The 22,841-nt window shown below is 46.0% G+C and overlaps 1 protein-coding gene across 1 annotated transcript in view; it reads left to right on the top strand.

Moving 5' to 3' along the window:
- Positions 1–1,536: 1,536 nt before the first annotated feature.
- Positions 1,537–22,841, top strand: part of LOC127037334 (myeloperoxidase-like) — a 37,926-nt gene continuing 16,621 nt past the window's right edge. Inside the window, exons 1-6 of the mRNA XM_050928932.1 lie at positions 1,537–1,606; positions 5,100–5,223; positions 10,672–10,801; positions 13,129–13,332; positions 15,813–16,128; positions 18,675–18,835. Coding sequence (XP_050784889.1) covers positions 1,537–1,606; positions 5,100–5,223; positions 10,672–10,801; positions 13,129–13,332; positions 15,813–16,128; positions 18,675–18,835 — 1,005 coding nt within the window. The remainder of the gene's footprint in view (positions 1,607–5,099; positions 5,224–10,671; positions 10,802–13,128; positions 13,333–15,812; positions 16,129–18,674; positions 18,836–22,841) is intronic.

Here is a 22,841-nt window from a genome sequence, read left to right as displayed (position 1 = left end):
TTCAGGGGGACCAGAGTGCCCCAAAACACTCTAATTTTTTGGGTGGTGGCAGCAAGTACCAGGTCCAAGCTGGTAACTAAGCTTGGAGGTTTTCATGCTAACCCCCATATTTTGGACGCTAAGGTCCAAATCTGGGACTAAGGTTATGATACCACCCCATCCCATCTCCCATAGCATTTCACAATCACTGTCACCATCTTGGTCAGGTGGTTGGCAGTATAAGCACGGAATTTCTTTCCATAGAGACTCTGTTGTACAGTATGATTCATTTAAGATTTTCACCTTATTTGACTCTGCTTTATTTAAGATGTATTGCCACTCGCTCACCAAGGCGAACCTACTCTGTCATTCCTGTACATTTTGTTCCTCAATATTGCCATGTCCCATTGATTATCTTCGTCCCACAAAGTTTCTACCATGCCTGTTATATCACTGCCCTTATTTAATGACATTCTAGTTCACCCATCTTAGTATTGAGACATCTCACATTTGGTTATAAGCACTTGTGCATTTTGTCAATATTCAGTTGCTTGCCTTCATGTGTTATGTTTAAATGGGATTATTTTACGTTTGACTGTTCCTCACTGGCTCACACCTGTGCTTTACTAACTTCTTTCCTGTCCTCCATAGTAGGATATAGAGTTCCCTCTCTAATAAATGTATCCCTAGGGGATGTCTCTACCTGAACCACGTGCTGCTCCACACTTGTCAGCTTTGCCCCAGACCTGAAATAAAAAAAATCCTCTACAACCTTTTGAATGTTATGTGCCCGGTGTCTGGTTCCATTTTGGTTATGGTTAAGCCCATCCCTCCTGTATAGGCTCCTCCTTTCCCCAAGGTTCCTCAATTCCTAATAAACCTAATCCCTCTTCCCTACACCATCGTCTCATCCACAGATTGAGACCTTGCAGTTCTCCCTGCTTCAATGACCCTGTGCATGGAACTGGAAGCATTTCAGAGAATGCTACCATGAAGGTGCTGTGCTTTAATCTCTTCCCTAGCAGTCTAAATTTGACCTCCAGGACCTCTGTCCTACCTTTCCGTTCTCATTGGTACCTACACGTACCATGACCATGTCTCCTCCCCAGCACTACCTATAAGGCTATCTAGAAGTCTCACGAGATCCACTGCATTCACACTTAGCAGGCAATTCACAAACCCAACCACTTGTAACTTCATATAAATTAGCATGATTCTGTATAAGGAGAAGCATAACACAAAGTTGAATTATTTATAGAAAATAGCAAATGTTTGCCAAGTGGGGGTTACAGACTGGAATGAGGTGTCCCTTACAGTGATGACCTGGGAACCCTGAGGCTGCTGCTCAGGGTGTAGGAAAGATCAGTGTTGAGCTGGCTGCTGCAGCTCTGTTCCTCAGTTGTTCTGTACAGCAGTGACTGGTGCACCACTTCAAGATCCCTTTTTTCCAGAGCAAAAGAGGCCATACAGGAAAAAGACATCAGCCCCTCAGATTTTCTGAAACATTTAAAGGATCCAGTGGCAGGAACCAGGTCTGCAATCCGAGCTGCCGATTACATGGAAACCACCCTGAGCCTTCTGAAGAAGAAGCTGCATCGGATTGTGAAAGGAAAGTTTAATATCACAGGTACTGTGCACATAAGACTGTACATGGCTCATTAGCAGGAATCCTGTCAATGTGTAGCATGCATGACTTTTGGCAGACACTTTTGAACAAGCTAGAGGTAGTAACAAGGAAGTCCTATAATAGTACTGCTTCTCAGCTAGTACCTGTAAACAAGCTTAGAGCTTGGCACAGCAGAAAAAAGCGTAACGAACTTAGACTGCTGTGTGGAAGGGGAAACTGAGGCACACCACCTCCTGGCATTGGTGACTAAATGCCAAAACACCTGCATTCTAAAAGGTATTAATATCTACATTGTGTTAACAATGCTGTACTCTAAATGGCTTTCAGGCAACTTGGAAAAAGAAAGCCAGGACTTTGTAAAAACATGTGTGAATAACTCCACAATTTTTGGTAACACTGGGAAGTTAGATAACCAAGACCTAAAGAGGATTTTAGGCACACTGCCTTCGCATTAGTCAGTGACCAACCCTCGGGGGGGGGAGGTGCCCCATATTCTTCATAGAGATATTGTTATGATATGAATATGACATAACTAAAACATGTTCTATGCAAGATGGGTCATGTGAGGTATGATTGGAAAGGTTATGATTTTCTGAATATGATTATTCTATTTGTATGCCTGTATCATTTGTATATCTGAAGTTAGGAATAGGGACTATGTATCAAATACAAAAGTGTTTTCACCGGGGGACCACCCATCAAACAAAATGCAATTAGTCTGGCTGGTTAGCCAATGGGCCATTAGTGAGAACAATAGGACTTTGAAAATGCTGATCTCTCACCTTCCTGGGAAGTCTTCTGGAGGATTTAGGGCTGCTTTGATATGGCAGGGTCATGTGATCATGTCACCTGGTACTGGACTCCATCTTGGACTGCTAGTATTTTTCCAGACTTCTGAAAACTCCTAAGATTGAATTGGAAAAGAAAGGACTGGACCCAGGCTAGAAGGTGTCTGGCCTGTGAAAGGAATATCTGGCATTCTAAGCTGCCAAGCAAGCGCAGTTTGTCTTCAAGAATCTCTGCAATCTGCTTAAAACAACATTTAGGGTGAGAAATTACTACTTGTAGCCAGTTTCTTTAGTGTATTAAGTTTAGTTTGTGTATTGGCTTTATTTGCTCAGTAATCTATAAGGGATAGCAAACTGATCAAAGCAATCACTTAAAATCGTTCCTTTGTAGTTAATAAACTGGTTTTGTTTTCTTTAAATCAGTTTGTGCAATCCATAACTGGGGAGTGAAAAACTGTGCCTATCTTCCTCCACATTGAGGGAGGGGGTGGATTGCATGAGCTTACACTGTAAGGTCTCTGTGCAGCGCAAGATGATACAATTTTGGGTTTGCACCCCAGAGGGGGAGTGCACTTGAGTGCTGGGCAATCCCCGAGCTGAGTCTTCCCAGGCAGAGCTGATTTCAGTGTCTGTGTCTCTCTGAAGCTGGGTTCTACCTACACATTGCTGGAGGAGGCTTGGTGGCCTGGCTCAGCAGGGCAGGGTAAGGGAACCCAGGCTGGTGGAACCACTGGGCTCAGTTGATACCAGTCAGCTCTGTGTTCTTGGGGAACCAGGGTACAGTATCCAGCCTGACTCATGAAAGACCCCCGGCCTCTGCTTAAACCAAAACCTACCAGAGGAGAAAACTTGCAGAGAGCAGTGAAGGGCATTGGAAGACACACCTAGACCACTCCTGACAAGGGTGACAAGATTAAGACATCTCCGTTAGCATACAAAATGAAGAACAGAGACAACTCCCCTAGCCTTATCTGCATGAAAAATGGGACAAGGAGACATCTCAATTTGCATACAGAATGGAGAACAGAGAACTGCACTGAACTCTGGGACCAGAAAAAGCAGGGAAGCACTGCATCATGGGAATCTCTGCTCCAGATGCTAATGAACCTATGCCTGGACACACCCAGCTCAGCAGTTATCAGACCAATTCTAGTCATGAATCCTTGATTGATCTCCAAATACTGAAGCAGCCTAGTTGCATTGTGAGCTCCCTGGAAGAAAACACCATCCATAGCCAAGAGTGATCAGCTCCTTTTGTCTAGCCTAAAGAAAACCCCTGAGTCATCAGTTTACCCACAAACAAATCTAGTGTTCTCCCTTCAACCATTGTAATTTCTCTACAAAAATCCCTACTCACTCTCCAGTCAGTGTTCTGATGCTTAGATCCAAACTATGCATCAGTTCCACTAGGACTCCATCTTCTCCTGACTGATCGTGCTGGGGGTTCTGCCTGTCTCCAGCACTCAGGACCCTGAGCTACCACCATCACCTGGGAACCCCCACCAGTTCAAGCCTCATGGAGTGGGTGAGATCCCACCTCTTTGTCTCTCTCTCTCTGTTTTGCTTCCTACCTTAGGTATTAACCTTTAATGATGTATGGTAAGTTGGTTTAGCCTCCTTGTGTAGTTATCACTAGTATTCAATAAATAACTTTTATGGTTAAGCTGGTTGTTTCTCTCTCTCTTGCTGAACTTTACTCTTTTGTGTTTTTAGCTTCCCCCATTCACTCTACAGCAAAACTTCTTTTCCCTAAGCTAAAGATCCCCGCAGCGCCCAAAATACTGTGGGGTTTGCTCATCAAGTAGGTGACTGCCAGTACAATGGTCATGTGAGAGTGGGGATAGGGACACATAAGGGTGGCAGCTTGAAAGTGCTGCTTCATCCAGCCCAGTGAGTCCAGAGACATGTAAGGGGTCAGCCTGGCAGTGCTGATTGCCCCAGTCTGCTCAGACTTGTTCTGTTAATGTATGTGTTTGTGGGTGTGCTCATCCGGTGCTGGGGCTGGAGAAACCCAGCCCTGGGGAACCTAGGTCCCGCAGGATAGGTCCATTGGGCGGGGACTTGCAGAACGGAGAAGTAGAGCTCCATATGAAAACACAAGTGACACAAGCTGTACATTGATAGAATTACAGAACACCCACCCCCAGGACAGTAACCCTAATAAATGAGCGTACCTCAAAGTAACGGGCAGATCTGGTAACACAGTGGTACCCCAGTACATCAGGTGGCACCTGGGATGGGGCAATAACCCATCACACGAGCCTCCCCTACTCCTCCTGCCCCATCCTTTAATCCTCCCATTGCTTCGTCCCCACCTAGTCCCCTCAACCTATCCTCAAATTATGTCACCATAGTCATTGAAAACACCATACATTTTAACCCCCCCAAAAGGAGCTTTATCTCACCAGTATTTGAGTCAGGCAGGCATTCTAAATGTAGCGATTTTGTCATTAGCACTTTTGAATCAGTCCCGATACCTGTCCTCCACTTCAGATGCTCCAAAACTGCTGAAAGATGAAGGTTGCAAACAATATGATTCCTAGAACATGAAGTACTGAGTGTGTTCCTAACTAGGAGGAGTTTTTAAATGAGATGCTATTTGTCTGTAGAGCTTTCCTGCTGGGGGAGCCATGAAATGGAACTATTGGAGACTGTTCCAGCAATTATGACAGAAATGGCTTCACTCTGATTGGCTTCTCTTGCAGATGTACTAAGTAGGAAGCAGAAGGCAATTATTTCCAAGGCAACTGGTTGTGACTATCAGATTCGTTCCATTAAGTGCCCAACAAGTAGCATTTACCGGACCATTACTGGAGAATGCAACAACAGGTAAAGCATTGATTTCTCAGGTATAGTAGAGGGCCGCCAGCCTACATAATGTCCAGTATAGACACGTTAAAGTTGTTAGTCCAATACCATCCCACCAAGCAGAAAACATTGGATTAGTCATTACTTGTGTTAACACTGAGGGGCCCAAGAGTGGCGTTGTACAACACATAACAGAGACTTTAACCTGGATGAGTGTGGCAGGCTTCACTTGGGCCTATTGGTCAAACTGTGGACAAAGAGTCTCTCTGAGCCTTGAGGCTGGTCTTCCAGGCAGTCCTTGGGCCCAGCAACTAAGCCGTCATTCATTGCCCCCCGGAGTCCTCTAGTATCTCTCAGGAGGCCGGGGAAGGAGGGAAGAATGGGGGACCTGGGCTCTCCCTCTCCACTGAATCCCAGTGGAGGACCCAGGGGAGAGAAGCAAGTGATGGCTCAGTCCCTTCTGACTGCCATTCTGGACCAGCCTCCCCATATCACTTCCTACCTTCTTGTTTCCCTTCAGTCTGGGGCATGGCTCGGCCTTCTGCTTAAACAGTGTTGGTAATTTAGGGCTTCAGCTGGGGGTGGGCAGCGATGCTCCCTAGCTCACCCTTGGAATCCAATTGTCCCCTCTTAGTCAGGGGAAAGGGGATCCCAGCCAGCCCCTGTCCTTCCCCTGTAGATTACACTGCCTCAGAGGCTGCAGCCTGTCTGCCTTCTTGCAGCCAGTGTCTCCTCCATGACCCCCTCTGCCAGGCTGCCTGAGCTTCTTTTAAGCAGGTCTTCCATAGCAAGCATGCCCGGCAGCTGCTGAGGAGCAGGGCCTTCTTGATCCAGTACTGTTCCACCATTCCTTGTACCATTGTGTGAGGTCTGTAAACCCCATCACAAGGAGGTTTGGAATTTCTTTAAGTCAAAGGGGCAAAACTTATCTGGAATTTGCATTCCAAGCAAAGAGCAAAGCTTGCAGGGAAAAGATCCACATATAGTTAGATGAATAACCACCACAAAGTGATACTAGAACTAAGAGAACAGTGTACAAGGAATCATAGAAATGTAGGACTGGAAGGAACCTCAAAAGATCATTAAGTTCATCCCCTCTGTGTTGGGGAAGGGATAAATAAACCTTGACCATCCCCCTGTTCTTAAACGACAGGGATTCCACAATCTCCACTGGTAATCTACTCTAGTGCTCAACTATCCTGACTAAAAATTTTTCCTTATAGCTAACCTAAATCTCTCTTGCTGCAGATTAACTTCATTGCTTCTTATTCTAACCTTAGTGGCTATGAAGAACGACTGATCACCATACTTGTTTATAACAGCCCTTAACATAAATGAAGGTCCCTCTCAGTCTTCTTCTCCAGACTAAACATGCCCAGTTTTATTAAACTTTTCCTCACAGGTCAGATTTTCTAAACTTTTTTTCATTTTCACGTTCTTCCCAGACTCTGTCCAATTTGTCCCCCTCTATCCTACAGCGTGGCATCCAGAACTGGACACAGCTGCAACTGAGGCCTCCCCAGTGCTGAGTAGAGCAGAACAATTGCCTCCTGTGCTTTACATATAACATTCCTCTCAATACAAACGAGAATGATATTAGCCTTTTTTGCAACTGCATCACGTAATTGGTTCATATTCAATTTGTGATCCACTGGAACTCCTGTATAATTTTCTGCAGTACTGCTACCTAGTCAGTCAATTCCCCATTTTGTATTTGGGCATTTGAGTTTTCCTTCCTACGTGTAGTCCTTTGCACTCGTCTTTATTTAGTTTTATCTTACTGATTTCTGACCATTTTCCCATTTATTACGGTCATTTAAAATTTGAATCCTGTCCTCCAAACTGCTTGCAACCTCTCCCAGCTTGAAAGAATGAAAGAAGGGATTGATCAGCCGAGAACGCTACATCTTGGTGGTCAGTGATGTAGGGTTACAGTGAGACTTGCTAAAAGTGAAGCTGAGTTAGTCCTTGTAAAGGAAATTAAAGCAAATAGCAAGAGGTTCTTTAGCCCTATAATTAAAAAGAGGACAAGGAAAGAGGAAGTGGGGCTGCTATGGAAATGGATATGGTAGCAATGAAAGATAATCTAGGTATGGCCCCACCCCTAATGCTTTGCCTGCCTTCAATAAGGATGATAAGGTAGAACATGTGAAATTAATGATGGAAATGTGTGACTAGAAATGGATACGATCACATCTGAGGTGGAAATAAAGCTCAAAGAGCTCAATGTGTCAGGGGAACCAGAAAATCTCCATCTCAGAATACCAAAGGAACTGGCCCATGGAAGTGTCAATCCAGTAGTAAAGATTTTTAGGATAGCTATCAAATTGGGGTGGTACCATGTGATGGAAGAATAGCAAACATAGTACTTATATTTAATAAAGGGGCGGGGAAGTGACCTGAGCAACTAGAAACACATTAGTCTGATCTCAATAGTATACAAGTCTTTGGAACAAATTTTGAAGGAGAGGATAATTAAATACATGAAAGTAAATGGAACATGGGTTTACCAATGGTAGATTGTGAGAGAGACAAGGTGGGTAAGTCGATGGAATTTTCCAAAGCACCTAAACCAGTTACGCACCTGACTCCCTTTGACCGGGGTCCAAGGGGAGCCAGACTGAGGTTACTTAATTAGGGCAAACCACAAAGTATGGGGCAGACAATCCCAGAAGGTGGTGGTCATTCCAGTACTTAGATCCATCAAGATAGCTTCAAAACAGCTTCTATAAGACCTTCCTGGTTACCCAGAAGCCAAAACACAGTTCCCTTAAAGCAACCCAGCCTTAGGCCTCCACCCAGACACCGAAGTCAAATATGATGAGGATTACTAAAATTATTCATCATATAAGAAAGTTCTACCAATCTCAAAAGATTGGACACATTGCCTGCCAGGTTAATGACTATTTCAGCTCTTACCCAAATACACGCTATAGTCAATTCTTATTAACTAAACTAAAATTTATTAAAAAAAGAAAAGAGAGAGAGTACTGGTTAAAAGATCAGTATACACACAGACATAAGTACAGTTCTGAGATCAGTTTCGTAGTAGAGATGGTGAGCTTTGGAGTTGCAGAGTTCTTAGAATTAGTCCATAGATTCGGTCCAATGTTCATATCCAAGGTGATCCAGGTGGGACTGGAGATCTCAGTCTTACGACTTAAGCTTCCCCTGCATAAAGCATCAAACAGATCTGAGATAAAGAGGATCAGGACCCAAGACACCTTTATACAGTTCCAGGCCTTGTCTGGATAGCATGGAGTCCTTAGGCAAACAATAGGCAATTATGGAGACTCTGAAGTAGACCTATTTCCTAAGCATCACCGGTAATTAGCTACAGGGATTAATATAAGGCAATTGCCTGTTTTCCTCCATTCGCAGGTGATTTGCTACATATTTCCAAGAGAGATCAATACAATGATATCACTATATTTACAGTTCATTTAAATGTTGATCTCTGAATTAACAGAATGCAGCATAGACAGGAACCCTTTGGTTACATTGTTAACCTCTAACAATATATATGTAAACACGCAAAAACACAAACATTATCTACCAATATGTCCCTAAAGGTTGAATTTGGGTCATTTATCTTGCAGGATGCTTAACCCTTTCTGCCCATGTGTCATACTCCCACTGAAAGTTAAATACCTTTTGTATAGCTAGCCCTTAGGTTGTGAAATACCTATGTCACTTTTGTGTTGCTAACCTTTAGGTTGTGAAATACCTATGTCACTTTTGTGTCACTAGCCCTTAGATTGTGAAATACCTATGTCACTTTTGTGTCGCTAGCCCTTAGGCTTTTATATCACTTTTAAAAATGGAATTTCAGGCCAGATTTTCAAAGGTCTTGAGGCATCTAAAGATGCAGATTGGTGCCTAGTGGGATTTCCCAAAGCAGCTAGGTGCCTAATGCCCATTGACAAAATCCCACTAGGTGCCTATCTGCATCTTTGGGTACCCACCTGCCGTCAGGAATCTGGCCCCTAGTAGCAGATTTCGCCCTCAGGACCCAGCACCTCGCTCTAACTACTCTCTGTTGTGGACAAATATCATTATCTCACCCAGGAGTTTTTTCTCATTAAAATGTCCTGAGCATTCTGCAGTTTTGTGTATTGTAAAAATACACCACTCTATGGTCCTTTCAGGCACATGGTTAGCAGTGAGGTGTTCATTTTAGGGTCACTGCATGATTTCAGTGGGAGTTAGGGTCCAAATTTTCAAAGGATTTAGGTGCCTAATGATGCAGATAGGTGCCCAGTGGGATTTTCAAAGACATTTAGACACCTAAATCCTGTTGAGTGCTCTAATCCTGTGACTCCAAGAGCCATGGGGGAGGTGAGCAGGAAAAGCATAGGGCAGTGGTGGGCAACCTGTGGCCCCAAGGGCCACACACGGCCCATCAGGGTAATAGGTAATAACTGGAGATATACCAATCTCCTAAAACTGGAAGGGACTTTGAAAGGTCATCAAGTCCAGCCCCCTGCCTTCACTAGCAGGACCAATTTTTGCCCCAGATCCCTAAGTGGCCCTCTCAAGGATTGAACTCACAACCCTGGGTTTAGCAGAACAATGCTTAAGCCACTTAGCTATCCTTCAGTGGTAATCCACTGGTGGGCTGCCAGACCATGTGTTTACATTTGCACAGCTGCCCACAGCTCCCATTGGCTGTGGTTTGCCATACCTGGCCAATGGGAGCTGCGGGAAGTGGTGCAGGCTGCAGGGACGTGCTGGCTGCCACTTCCCACAGCTCCCATTGGCCAGGAATGGCGAACCGCAGCCACTGGGAGCTGTGGGCAGCTGTGCAAATGTAAACAAACTAGCAGCCAGCCAGCGGATTGCCCTGATGGCTCACGTGGGGCCTGAGGGCCACAGGTTGCCCACCACTGGCATAGGGCTCTTTACCTCACCTGCAGCCAGGCTGGAAGGCTCTTGTCAATGTCACAGGCAGCCAGGAAGACAAAAAGTTGCCTTTCCGCTCCTCCAAAAGAGAATGTTCCTTTAAATCCCTTCCCATGAAAAAAATCATGTTTTTGATATTTTGTCTTGGGTTGGAATGAAAACGTTTCTAAAACCACAATTTTTTTCATGGGAATTTTTCCTATTTTTCAGTCAGCTCTAGTTGGGAGCATAGGTATATTGAGGAGTGTGAGGCACTGATACTACAGAGATGGAGACCATATAAGTAGCTTAGATTTAAATTCTGAATTACAAATGTGACTATGACAACATGAGGATTCGTCCTTTTACCTCAGTATTAACCATAGCCTGCGCTAAGAGACTTTGAGTCCTTGCCTCAGAGGGTTGGCTGTCCAGATTATATTTGTTTCCTCTGAACCTGAAAACGATTCCTTTCTATCGTTATAGCAACTCAACTTAGGTTCCAGGGAGAAAAAGAAATTCTGCTTCTCTGCAGGGTGTGTCCCTGCCGAAATAGTTTAGTTGTTTGTTTTCTTCCCAATGTTCCAGGAAACATTCCTATTTTGGAACTTCCAATCACGGATATGCCCGATGGCTCCCGGCAGAGTATGAGGATGGAGTGTCTCTTCCCAAAGGATTAACTGAAGGAAAACTTTACAATGGATTTCCGCTCCCACTGGTATGAGACTGTGAGATCATTTGGTTTCTTGTTCAATCAATGACTCCCATATTTTAGACCTCTCCATGACAGGGGGGAAGTGTTCTCCGGGCAGAGGCCCAGGCCAGGCTGCTGCACCATTTAAGTCTATTTTGAGGGCACAAGTGAAGCTTAAGCTGTACATATGTCTTGCCCTGGGCTGTGTTGCGTGGAGCACTCCACACCCCTTCATGCCTTGGCAGGAGCTGCATGTGCTAGGAATACATTCACACTGAGCAGCATTTCTGTTACCCTCCTGTGGAGAAGAAAGAGCTCATTGGAGCAACATTTTCTAGGGAGTGCTCAACCTCACCTCTGCTCCAAGCCCCATCCCAAGTCCACTCCTTCCCCCAAGGCCCCAGGCTGCCTCTTCCTGTCCTACCCCCTCCCCGCCTCTTCCTGTCCCTTCTGCCCCTCCCCTGAGCCCTCCCCCACTCCCTCCCCCCAGCACCTCCTGCATGCCATTAAAGAGTTGATTGTGGGGGCTGGAAGGTGCTGGGGGGAGGGGGAGGAGCAGCCACGGATGAGTGCTGAGCACCCACTATTTTTTTCCTGAGGGTGCTCCAGGCCCGGAGCATCCAAGGAGTCACGCCTGTGGCTTACACTCTGCATGGGGCAAATTTCACCCCAAATGGATATGTCAGATCTGTGCCCTGGGTATTGATGTCTGTAAGGTGGGACTACTCGTGCATCTCCACCATCCCAAAGTGCTTTGAGACCCATTGAGGCCTGAGAACGGTGCCAATGCGTTGCATCACTAGCCAGCATTCTCATTCTCTCATTCAAACAGTTTAAGTTCTTACATTCAGAGATCCTGAGTTCAAACCCTTCAGACTCCCTGACATTATCCTGCTGTCATTATACTGTGTGTCATGCCCAGTCCAGAAGTCAGTCCACTTAGGGGACCTGAAGAAGGACTCTGTGCAGCTTGAAAGCTTATCTCACTCACCAACAGACATTGGTCTAATAAAAGATATTCCTTCCCCCACCTTGTCTCTCTCATAACCTGGGACTGACATTGCCCACACATAGAGGACAACAGCCTACTACTGCTCTAATCTACTGGAGTAACTTCTTTAGCTGAAGAATAAGGTCTATGTTCAAACCTGCTGCTAACCCAAGCTCCTGGGTTACTACAGCTGCATATCATGGAATTGTGTTTCTTCAGGTTCTTTAAAGTCTAGGAAATTCTATATCTGAAAATATTGTTAAAGGAAGGTTGCAAAGTTGAGCCCTCAAAAGTGAGGGAATGCTAGAATCACAGGTGCCGGCTTCCTCCAGGCCCCTGTGGTACGCAAACCCCCATTACACTCCACCCCAGGCCCTGCTCCCACCCCACCTTTTCCCGCCCCTGCTCCACTCCTGCCCCATCTCTTCCCTCTGATTGGAGCACCCATGGAGTCGGCGCCTATGGCCAGAATGAACCCAGCACTCCCACTCCTTCTGGGTCACCCAGGTTGCACTCCCTCCTTCTGCTCTGACCCTCAGCTCTGTGGAGAAGTCAAGAGGAGAGGATCCACATTACCACAATGGCAGAAGAGCTTCTCTTCCTCACGGAGGGGAGAGCTCTGTTCACAAAGGACGTCTTTCGTGTGCAGATGGGAGGTGGTGATCTCAGTCTGGCGTCAACACACATGACTGAATACACGCAGGGAGCAGGCTGGTTGAGTAAGGAAGTTCCATTTTAAGAGTTGTTCAGAGTAAAACCACACTAACGCTTTCCCCATCCCCACCATTGCTATCACTGTGTACGGCGGTGGTGCCTAGGACCCCAGCCATCAGTCAGGACCCCATTGTGCTATGCCCTGTGCAAACAGAACAAAAATCTTCCAATCTAGATATAAGATGAGGCAAAAGGTGGACACAGACAGGCAGATGGGGAGCACAATGCAATAACACAGGGCAGCATGATGGATAGGGTCTCAGCTCACCAGCTGCCTAAGCACTACCTAGCTTTTTGTAGGCATGATGGCAAAGGAGAGTTTGAAGAGGGGTTTTGAAGGAGGAGAGTGAAGTGGCTTTGCAGATGTTTACAGGGAGCTCGCCCCAGTTGCTGAATTGCAGCAAGGGAGAAAGCACAAAGCTGCTTTTTTAAAGAGTCACGTGGGCGATAAAGGCTGCATCCTTGGCAGTTCATTGAACTTCATCTCTGATGTTCAGAAATTGACTTTCAGCATAACAAAGTGTCATGTCTGATACTTTCCTGAGGTCTGTAGCGGGCTACCCCGAAAGTTACAGCACTACCCCTATGGAGCTAAACACGTTCACTATGTCTCAGCCATAAATGTTTTTATTCTGATTCTGTGCAGGTTCGAAAAGTGTCAAATGAAATAATTCACACAGCCAATGAGAATGTCACCCAAGACCAGCAGCGCTCTCTCCTCTTCATGCAGTGGGGTCAGTGGGTTGACCACGATTTGGACTTGGCCCCTTTCACTACTACAAAAATCAACAATAAAGAAGTTCATTGCGAGACCAGTTGCAACTTCGAGCCACCTTGCTTCCCAATTAAGGTACTACTACAACCCTGACTCTTTTCCTCCCTTGCAGGAGCAGTCCCTGGGCTCTGAGACCAAGAATAGTGTATAATGTTAGACCCAGAAAAACTTTATGTTGAAAAAATAGAGATCAAAGTCGTGAATTCTTCAAAGAGTCTAAAGCACCTAGCACACTGTATATTACAGGGGGAGCTAGGAGTAACCAGTGGTGCTGGGACATTTTTTATAGTGGGGGTGCTGAAAGCTATTGAACCAAACTGTAAACCCTGTATATAGTGGAATCCACTTCAAGCCAGTCCATGCGGCAGCACGGCTAGTTCCAACACCTATGGTAGTAACCTCTATATTTAGGTTGCCTAGCACATTCTTGTCCATGGGGATTGATGTCCAAGCCTGGCAGTACAGCCTAATGAGAAGAGTCTGCAGTCATGACAGGACAGTGGCGAGAGTCTGCGGGGTGTGTGGTAGGGAAACCCGGGCCCTCCCTGCTCCATCTGAGACCGTGACTGGCAGGTCAGATACACAGCCTGGGGCAGACATCCCTCAAGCCTGCTCCCTGGGTCACTTCCTACCCCAGCCTCTGCCCCTCCAAAGTCACAGCAGAGTCTGCTTATGGACTCACTGATTGGTGATTCGCCCTGGCAGTGATCTGAACGCTCTTCTCCATCAATCACAGCCCACTGCTCCCAGTCTCCCCAGGGCCCTCCAGTGGCTCAGCAGATGGGTCTGGTCCTAGCAGTGGGAGCTCCTGTAGCCGCTCTGTAGGAGCTAACAATGTAGGATTTTTCCCTTGCTTTATCCACCCTGACACAACTGGGATGCTCCCTTTTGAGCTCTGCCTCCATTGTGAGCAGGCCCTGCAGGTGCGGTTGGGCTGGGCCTTCTGGGCCCAGAGCTACTCCTTAACCATTGGATCTCCAGTGTGGGGCTTGTACACCCCATCACAATTCCATCATAAAATACTCTTGCAAGCTTTTGTGGGAAGCTCTACTAGCTCCATTGTTTGCAGCTGGTTTTTGAAATTTGGCACAGAGAAAGCCCTGAGCCAGAGAAGTGCCTGTTCATTGCCCTGTGGAATTCTGTTCATGTTTTGCTGAAATACAATAAATAGTTGAAAAAATGGCCATTTCCCTTCTGTCACTTTCATTCTGCAGGAAAATGTTGGTAGCCTGCTGAAATCCTAACTGAACAGCACATTCTAAGGCTGGGCCCACATTGCTGCCAAAGAAACAGTAGTCACCCTACTGGGAATGTCTATCAGCTGTAACAGGGTATTGTGAGGAGAGACAGACTGGGATGCTGCGTCCAGCACTTTCCCCAAGGAAAAGAAGACAGGGAATTATACGCACAAAAACTCCATGAAAGGAACACTGTTTAGATTGCAAAGTCAAGCAATCCAAAATTTTAAAATGCCAGAATTCAGGATTCCATGCAGCCTTTATTCTATCCCCTCGAACATATGGATCATGCTACAGTCTTGTATTATGTGATAACTTACTCTTTTTTCTAGGATTCGTTTAGTGCACAGAATGGACAAACAAAAGGCAGAGTTAAGAGCAGCCATAACATTTGTCATTTCCTGACTTTTGAGTGCTTGACTTTATGTTCTAAATATTCTTTTATCATAGTTGGGCTTTTTGTTTGTTTTAATTGGGTTGTTTGAGGGCAGGGTTGTATGTAACATTTTTATAAATCAGGAAAAGAACCTGGGCATCACTGTGGACATCTCAGTGGAAATCTCTGCTCTATATGCAGCTGTGGTCAAAAAAGCAAACGTGATGTTACAACGCATAAAGAGTGGGATGGAGACTATGACAGAAAAAATGTAAGGGCCTTCTATAATTCAATAGACTATGGAACTCATTGATACTAGATGACAAATGTAGCAAGATACAAAGAGGGATATGCATAACAAGAGTATCCAGGGTTAGAATAGCTAATGCTAATACAATTTTTGACAGGGTTCTAAAAATCCTACTTCAGATTTTAAGCCAGATCTTTTACTATTAGGGGGTAGATTATCTCATGACTGCCTACTGCAGGGTTCATGGCACCTTGCTTTGAATCATCTGCTTTTGAATGCTGTCAGAGACAGGACATTAGACTAGATGTATCATGGGTCCAACCCCCTGCTCAAAGCAGGACCAATCCCCTGACAGATTTTTACCCCAGTTCCCCCCTCAAAGACTGACCTCACAACCCTAGGTTTAACAGGCCAATGCTCAAACCACTGAGCTATCCCTCCCCCTAGCTGACCAGCTGAGGTCCCTTCTAACTCTGATATTCTATGATTCTCTGAATGCATTTGGAACATTTATAGATTCTAAGGCCAGGGGATATTGTGATCATCTAGTCTGACCTCCTATATAACATAGGGCATAGATCTTCCCTAGAATAATTCCACTTGAACTAGGGAATATCTTTTTAAAAAATCCAATCTTTATCAACACATTGACACTTTAAATTGGGAGTAATTCTCTTTTTGTTTTCTACAGATTCCCCCTAATGATCCACGAATTAAGGACCCAAATACTTGTATGCCATTCGTCCGTACAGCTCCAGTGTGCAATGCCAGAATATATATGCGAGAGCAGATCAATGCGATCACCTCATTCTTGGATGCCAGCATGGTGTATGGCAGTGAAGTACCTTTAGCTAAGAGTCTTAGGAATCAGACAAACCAGCTGGGTTTGATGGCGCTGAACCAGAATTTTACTGATGCAGGGCTGGGCTTACTGCCCTTTGAGAACAAATCCCAAAGCCTCTGTTTATTCACAAACAAGATCATGAATATCCCCTGTTTTAAAGCAGGTAAGTCATGTGACTGGAGCACAATTAATTTTCTGAAGTGAGCAGCAGAGAAACTTGGCAGTGCCTGAGACAAATATAATGAGACGTCAGAAACTATTGTGTAAAAGTGTTGTGTAAGAAAAAATGGGGGGAACCATGAAAATCACACTGAAAATGGAAAGTGAAATGTTTTAAGCCCAAAACATTTTTTTTTCATTTTAAAATGTCATTACAAAACTAAATGAAAAGTTCTACTCAAAAGAAAAATTCCCACAGAAAAGCCATCATTTTTTAGTGAAAAAATTTCAAATGGTCATTTTCCTCATGGAATTTACTATGAATTTTTTTTTTTGCTTTTCAATCACTTTTTTTGTAATTTCCTAGTTTGTTTTAATAACCAGACAAACAAAAGAACTGTAACACCCCTTCTCTCCCATGATCAACACTAGGGTTTGTTCCAGGGTCTGGAACCTTTTGCACTTCTGCATAGAGCAGTACCAGTGACATGGAAGAGTGACTGCAGTATGTGGAAGCAATAGTAAGCCATTTTTTCTCTAAAGCAATGGACTAGATATGCAGAAGCAGTCCACTTCACTCACGCTCATGGATTTGGCAAATTCTTTCTAAGAAGTAATGTGGCTAAGAGGATGAAACTCGAGTGGATGAGAAACTTGGGTTCTGTTCCCAGCTCTGTGAGGATGAGCTTATCAAATGTCTGTTCCTTTTTCTGTAAAAGGGGAGGTCTGACACCCGAGTCTTTGCTTAGTAGTAAAAATTATGAAGTGCATAAAATAATTAATACCAGTTAATAGGAGAAGTGAGGTTAGAACCTATGGCTGTAGGCAAAGGTACCTATCCCTCAGTGGGGGAGTGAGGAGGTGAGCGGCAGGTGGGTGGGTGGGGTGGGGAGCAGCGGGTGGGCAGGGGGTGAGGAAGTGAGCGGTGAGGTGAGTGGTGGGGGGTTGGCGAGGGAGTGAGGAAGCGAGTGGCAGGTCAGGGGTGGAGTGGGATGGGGAGCAGCGGGTGAGCAGGGGGTGAGGAGGCGGGAGGTGAGGTGAGTGGTGGGGGGGCTGGCAGGGGAGTGAGGAGGTGAGTGGCAGGTCGGGGGTGGCGTGGGGAGCAGCGGGTGGGCTGGGGGTGAGGAGGTGAGTGGTGAGGTGAGTGCTGGGGGGGCTGGCAGGAGAGTGAGGAGGTGAGCGGCAGGTGGGTGGGTGGGGTGGGGAGCAGCGGGTGGGCAGGGAGTGAGGAGGCGAGTGGTGAGGTGGGGGGTGGGGAGCCGAGCAGCGGGTGGGCTGGGGGTGAGGAGGTGAGCGGTGAGGTGAGTGGGGGGGGGTTGGCGAGGGAATGAGGAAGCGAGTGGCAGGTCGGGGGTGGAGTGGGGAGCAGCGGGTGGCCAGGGGGTGAGGAGGCGAGCGGTGAGGTGAGTGGGGGGGGTTGGCGAGGGAATGAGGAAGCGAGTGGCAGGTGGGTGGGTGGGTTGGGGAGCAGCGGGTGGGCAGGGGGTGAGGAGGTGAGCGGTGAGGTGAGTGGGGGGGAGCTGGCAAGGCAGTGAGGAAGCGAGCGGTAGGTGGGTGGTGGGGAGCCGAGCAGCGGGTGGGCAGGAGGTGAGGAGGCGAGAGGTGAGGTGAGTGGGGGAGGGCTGATGGGGGAGTAAGGAAGCGAGTGGCAAGTCAGCAGCAGGGTGAGGAGGCAGGCGGGAAGTGGGTCTGGCTGCGAGTGGGGGAGTGAGGAGATGAGCAGCAATCCACCAGCGAGCGGGCTGCTCTCTGCAGGCAGGGCTGTGTCTGTGGTAGGGGAGTGAGGGGGCGAGAGGCGGGAGGGGGACTGAGGAGGGATGCAGGAGGCAAGTGGCGGGCGCATGGGCAGCTGGTGGATTCCCCCCTTTTGGGGAGGCTAGCCCCTGATTCCACCCCTTCCACCCGCCCCCCTCCGGCAAGCAAAGCCCCAAGACCCCTGCCCCCACTGCGGCTGGAGCCACAAGCCCCCCACTCGGAGAAGCCCCGAGCATCCACCACCTCAGCTGGAGGAGCCCCGAGACCCCCCACACACAAACACACAAGACAAGAACATGCAAAGCATGTTATTTGTGTTTCTATTTTGTTAGGTCCAGTCAAGAATAGAGATAATTGTGCATTATTTTTATTATTGAGTTTGCAAAAACAAAACAAAAAACCCAAGACCTTACATTAATAAGTTACAATGATTTGCATGTATATATGTGCATATTACTTTATTAACTTTAGGAAAAATAAATAATTTTAGGGAAAAAGTGTCAGTGAGGCCTCCAGCAAGAGCTGGTGGCCGTGCTCTGAGGCCACCAAAAAATTTGTTGCGAGAACCCCTGCACTAGGGCCAAATTTCCAGTCTCTGCCCCATAGCACAGAGGTACCTGAGATCCTCAACAAAACAGTTGTAAGAACATTTTAACACGGTCAAAATAATATTCATTCCTAGCCCTGTTCCTGGAAGTGCAGCTCACCTTACAATGCAAGAGTCTAATATAGCAAGTTAAAAACAGTTCCTCAGCTGAATAAAATATAAAATTATACTGTTTTTTTATAATTTAGGTGATGCACGAGTAACTGAAAATCTGGGACTTACAGCTATACACACACTCTTTGTGCGGGAGCACAATCGCTTGGCTACCGTGTTGAAGAAATTAAATCCACAATGGGATGGAGACAAACTCTACCAGGAGGCCCGAAAAATCATAGGTGCCATGACCCAGGTATTAGCCACAATATCGTTTTTTCTGCCATTCACTTGCTGATTAAAACATTTCTTGCTCAGATTTAGACATGATTTTTTTCCCTCCAGAATTGCCTGTGCAGGTTCCTACACACCAAGCTCACTCAGCCCTTTAGCCACTGGGGCTATGCGTGCAGCAGCCTGCAGATCTAAATGTTTTGGGCACCCTCTGTGCTGCAAGTCACCTCTGCCTTATCATTCACAGCTCAGTTTTAGTGGCTTAGTGTTGTACAAATGGAAATAATTACTGTGTCAGATATTAAAACCGCATGCGGTATCTTTGGGGACCAATGCAATCAGTCTATGAATAGTTTCAGTGTGATTGTGTTCTACTCCTTGGGGGTAGTTACCACAGCTCCTCCAGGAATTAAAAACAGTGAGGGATGATTAACATGAGTTGCTAAGACAACTCCATGGGTGGATTGCATTTCTTGGCTCAGAATGGGTTTTCCAGAGACAGGGAAAGAACTTGGGCTATAGAATGGTTGAGTTTAAACACACTCAGGGTCCTCATTTTGATTCAGCAAACAGACAGGACCTTTGGTTCTAAGAGGACTCCACCGCTGGCTGCAGGGTTAGAAGAGATGTTAGTCTACCAGACTCCCCATGTGGAAACTGGGTGATTTCTGACATGTTTAGTTTGGGCGTAAGAACTTTAATTGTTTTTATATGTTGTCTCTGTGATGCTTTTAGCCTAAGAATAAATGTACTCTGCTGAGAAAGAGTGGTGTGGGAGTTGGTAACTACTGGCTCGTGCCAGTTATTGCCCTTAGAGAGAAAGCACAGCCCAGGCTGACTGGCTTGATGAGGATATCACGGTGGGTGGCAGGAGGCTGTGTAGCCTTAAAACCCCAGAGATGCGGGTCTCTTTCCAAGGAACACGAGAATTGGAAGCCTGAAACTTGACATAGGAGTGGGGAATACAGGTGCAGTAACCCTGAAATTGTGACAATAACAAAAGGAAACCTAAGGAGTTAATTTTTGTCCTTAACATGGCCATTGCATGGAGACATATCTGCAAACACAGCACCTCATGCAGTAACAAAATGTCTGCAATGCCTCAGAATATAACCGGCTGAGAACACTGGTGAAGTGCCTACTCCAAAACTCTAGGTTACGGGGTGACTTCATCACAGTCTATAAGTATCTGCCTGGGGATTAAATACTTACTAATGGGCTCTTCAATCTAGCAGAGAAAGGTGTAACAGACCAATGGCTAGAAGTTGAAGTTAGACAAATTCAGCCTGGAAATAAGGCTTAAAATGTTAATGAAGAGAGGAATTAACCATTGGAACAACTTCCCTAGGGTCATGGTGGATTCTCTAGCGCTGGCAATTTTAAAATCAAGATTGATGTTTTTCTAAAATATCTGCTCTAGGAATTATTTTGGAGAAGTTCTATGGTCTGTGCTATATAGAAGGTCAGAAGAGATTATCACAATGATTCCTTCTGCCCTTGGAATCTATGAACTGTGCCCCTCAGCTCATCTTGCACCATGCAAAAAGCCAGCAAGGTGATGACTTATGGTCATCGTGCCCCTGCAGAAGTTTTTCTGTGCTCAGCCTTTGGTGCCCTGGAGCTGAGAGATGTCCAATCCATCTTCACAGAAGCAGGGAGAGTTCTGAAATCCATCATCCTGTGCTGCTACTAAGTATTGTAAATTAACAACAGAGTCACTTGTGTCACTAAGGCAGAATTGTTTGCCCTTGAAGGACTCTGACGCTGCAGCTCTGGACAACATGCCTTGTCTAGAGGCATATCCATCTCCTAAGGCTCCTGCATCAGACTCACAGATCTTAGAAGCTGGAAAAGCTGCATGGAATGTGTCTGGAACCACCATATCTAGGGCTCTCCCTTCAGTATCTCAGACCCACAAGTCCCTTCCTCATCACAATGAGATGTCTGCATCAACAGTCCCTGTTGTTGCACTTTCCTGGTCTCTCTTTTAATCATCTCTCATTTATTTTAAAGAAGTCTTATTCAGAGGGCAGGACTAAACCATCCCGATGTGCAGAAAGAATAGCAAATATGGCAGGCCACCAGCTTGGCTTAACATGGAAATATTCAGGTAGCTTAAACACAAAAAGCAAGCTTAAAATAAGTGGAAATTTGGACAGATGACTCAGGAGGAATATAAAAATATTTCTTCAGCATGCAGGGTGTAATCAGGAAGGCCAAAGCACAACTGGAGTTGCAGATAGCAAGGGATGTGAAGGGTAACAAGAAGGGTTTCTACAGGTATGTTAGCAACAAGATGAAGATCAGGGAAAGTGTGGGCCCGTTACTGAATGAGGGAGGGAACCTAATGACAGATGATGTGGAAATAGCTGAGTACTCAATGCTTTTTTTGCCTCAGTCTTCACAGACAAGGTCAGCTCCCAGACTGCTGCATTGGGCAGTGCAGTATGGGGAGGTGGTAAGCTGACCTCAGTGGTGAAAGAACAGGTTAAGGACTATTTAGAAAAGCTGGATGAGTACAAGTCCATGGGGCCAGATGCAATGTATCCAAGGGTGCTGAGGGAGTTGGCAGATGTGATCGCAGAGCCATTGGCCATTATCTTTTAAAACTCGTGGTGATCAGGGGACGTCCCGGATGACAGGAAAAAGGCAAATATAGTGCCCATTTTTTAAAAGGGAAGAAAGAGAATCTGAGGAATTACAGCCTCACCTCAGTCCCCAGCAAAATCATGGAGCAGGTCCTCAAGGAATCCATTTTGAAGCACTTAGAGCAGAGGAAGGTGTTCAGGAACAGTCAACATGGATTCACCAAGGGCAGATCATGCCTGAACAACCTGATTGCCTTCTATGATGAGATAATTGGATCTGTGGGTGAGGGGAAAGCAGTGGACGTGATATACCTTGACTTTAGCAAAGCTTTTGTTATGGTATCCCACAGTATTCTTGCCGGCAAGTTAAAGAAGTATGGGCTGGATGAAAGGACTATAAGGTGGATAGAAATCTGGCTAGATCGTTGGGCTCAGTGGGTAGCGATCAACAGCTCGATGTCTAGTTGGCAACTGATATCAAGTGGAGTGTCCCAGGGGTCAGTTCTGGGGCTGGTTTTGTTCAACATCTTCATTAATGATTTTGATGATGGGATGGATTGCACCCTCAGCAAGTTCGTGGATGACACTAAACTGGGGGGAGGGATAGATAAGCTGGAGAGTAGGGATAGGGTCAAGAGTGGCCTAGACAAATTGGAGTATTTGGCCAAAAGAAATCTGATGAGGTTCAGTAAGGACAAGTGCAAAATTCTGCACTTAGGACAGAAGAATCCCATACACTGCTACAAACTAGGGACCAACTGGCTAAGCAGCAGTTCTGCAGAAAAGAACCTGGGGATTACAGTGGATGAGAAACTGGATATGAGTCAGCAGTGTGCCCTTGTTGCCAAGAAGGCTAATGGCATATTGGGCTGCATTGGTAGGAGCATTGCTAGCAGATTGAGGGAAATGATTATTCCCCTCTATTCGGCACTGGTGAGACCACATCTGGAGTATTGCATCCAGTTTTGGGCCCCTCACTACAGAAAGGAAGTGGACAAATTGGAGGGAGTCTGATAGAGGGCAATGAAAATGATTAGAGGGCTGGGGCACGTGATTTATAAGGAGAGGCTGAGGGAACTGGGTTTATTTAATCTGCAGAAGAGAAGAGTAAGAGGAGATTTGATAGTAGCCTTCGACTACCTGAAGGGGGGTTCCAAAGAGGATGGAGCTCGGCTGTTCTCAGTGATGGCAGATGACAGAACAAGGAGCAATAGTCTCAAGTTGCAGTGTGGGAGGTCTAGTCTGGATGTTATGAAAAACTGTTTCACTAGGAGGGTGGTGAAGCACTGGAATGAGTTACTTAGGGAAGTGGTGGAATCTCCATCCTTAGAGGTTTTTAAGGTCAGGCTTGACAAAGCCCTGGCTGGGATGATTTAATTGGGGTTGGTCCTGCTTTGAGCAGGGGGTTGGACTAGATCACCTCCTGAGGTCTCTCTTCCA

The sequence above is a fragment of the Gopherus flavomarginatus genome, chromosome 19 (assembly GCF_025201925.1).
Source record: "Gopherus flavomarginatus isolate rGopFla2 chromosome 19, rGopFla2.mat.asm, whole genome shotgun sequence".
NCBI lineage: Eukaryota > Metazoa > Chordata > Testudines > Testudinidae > Gopherus > Gopherus flavomarginatus.
This window is presented reverse-complemented; position numbering and strand designations above follow the sequence as displayed.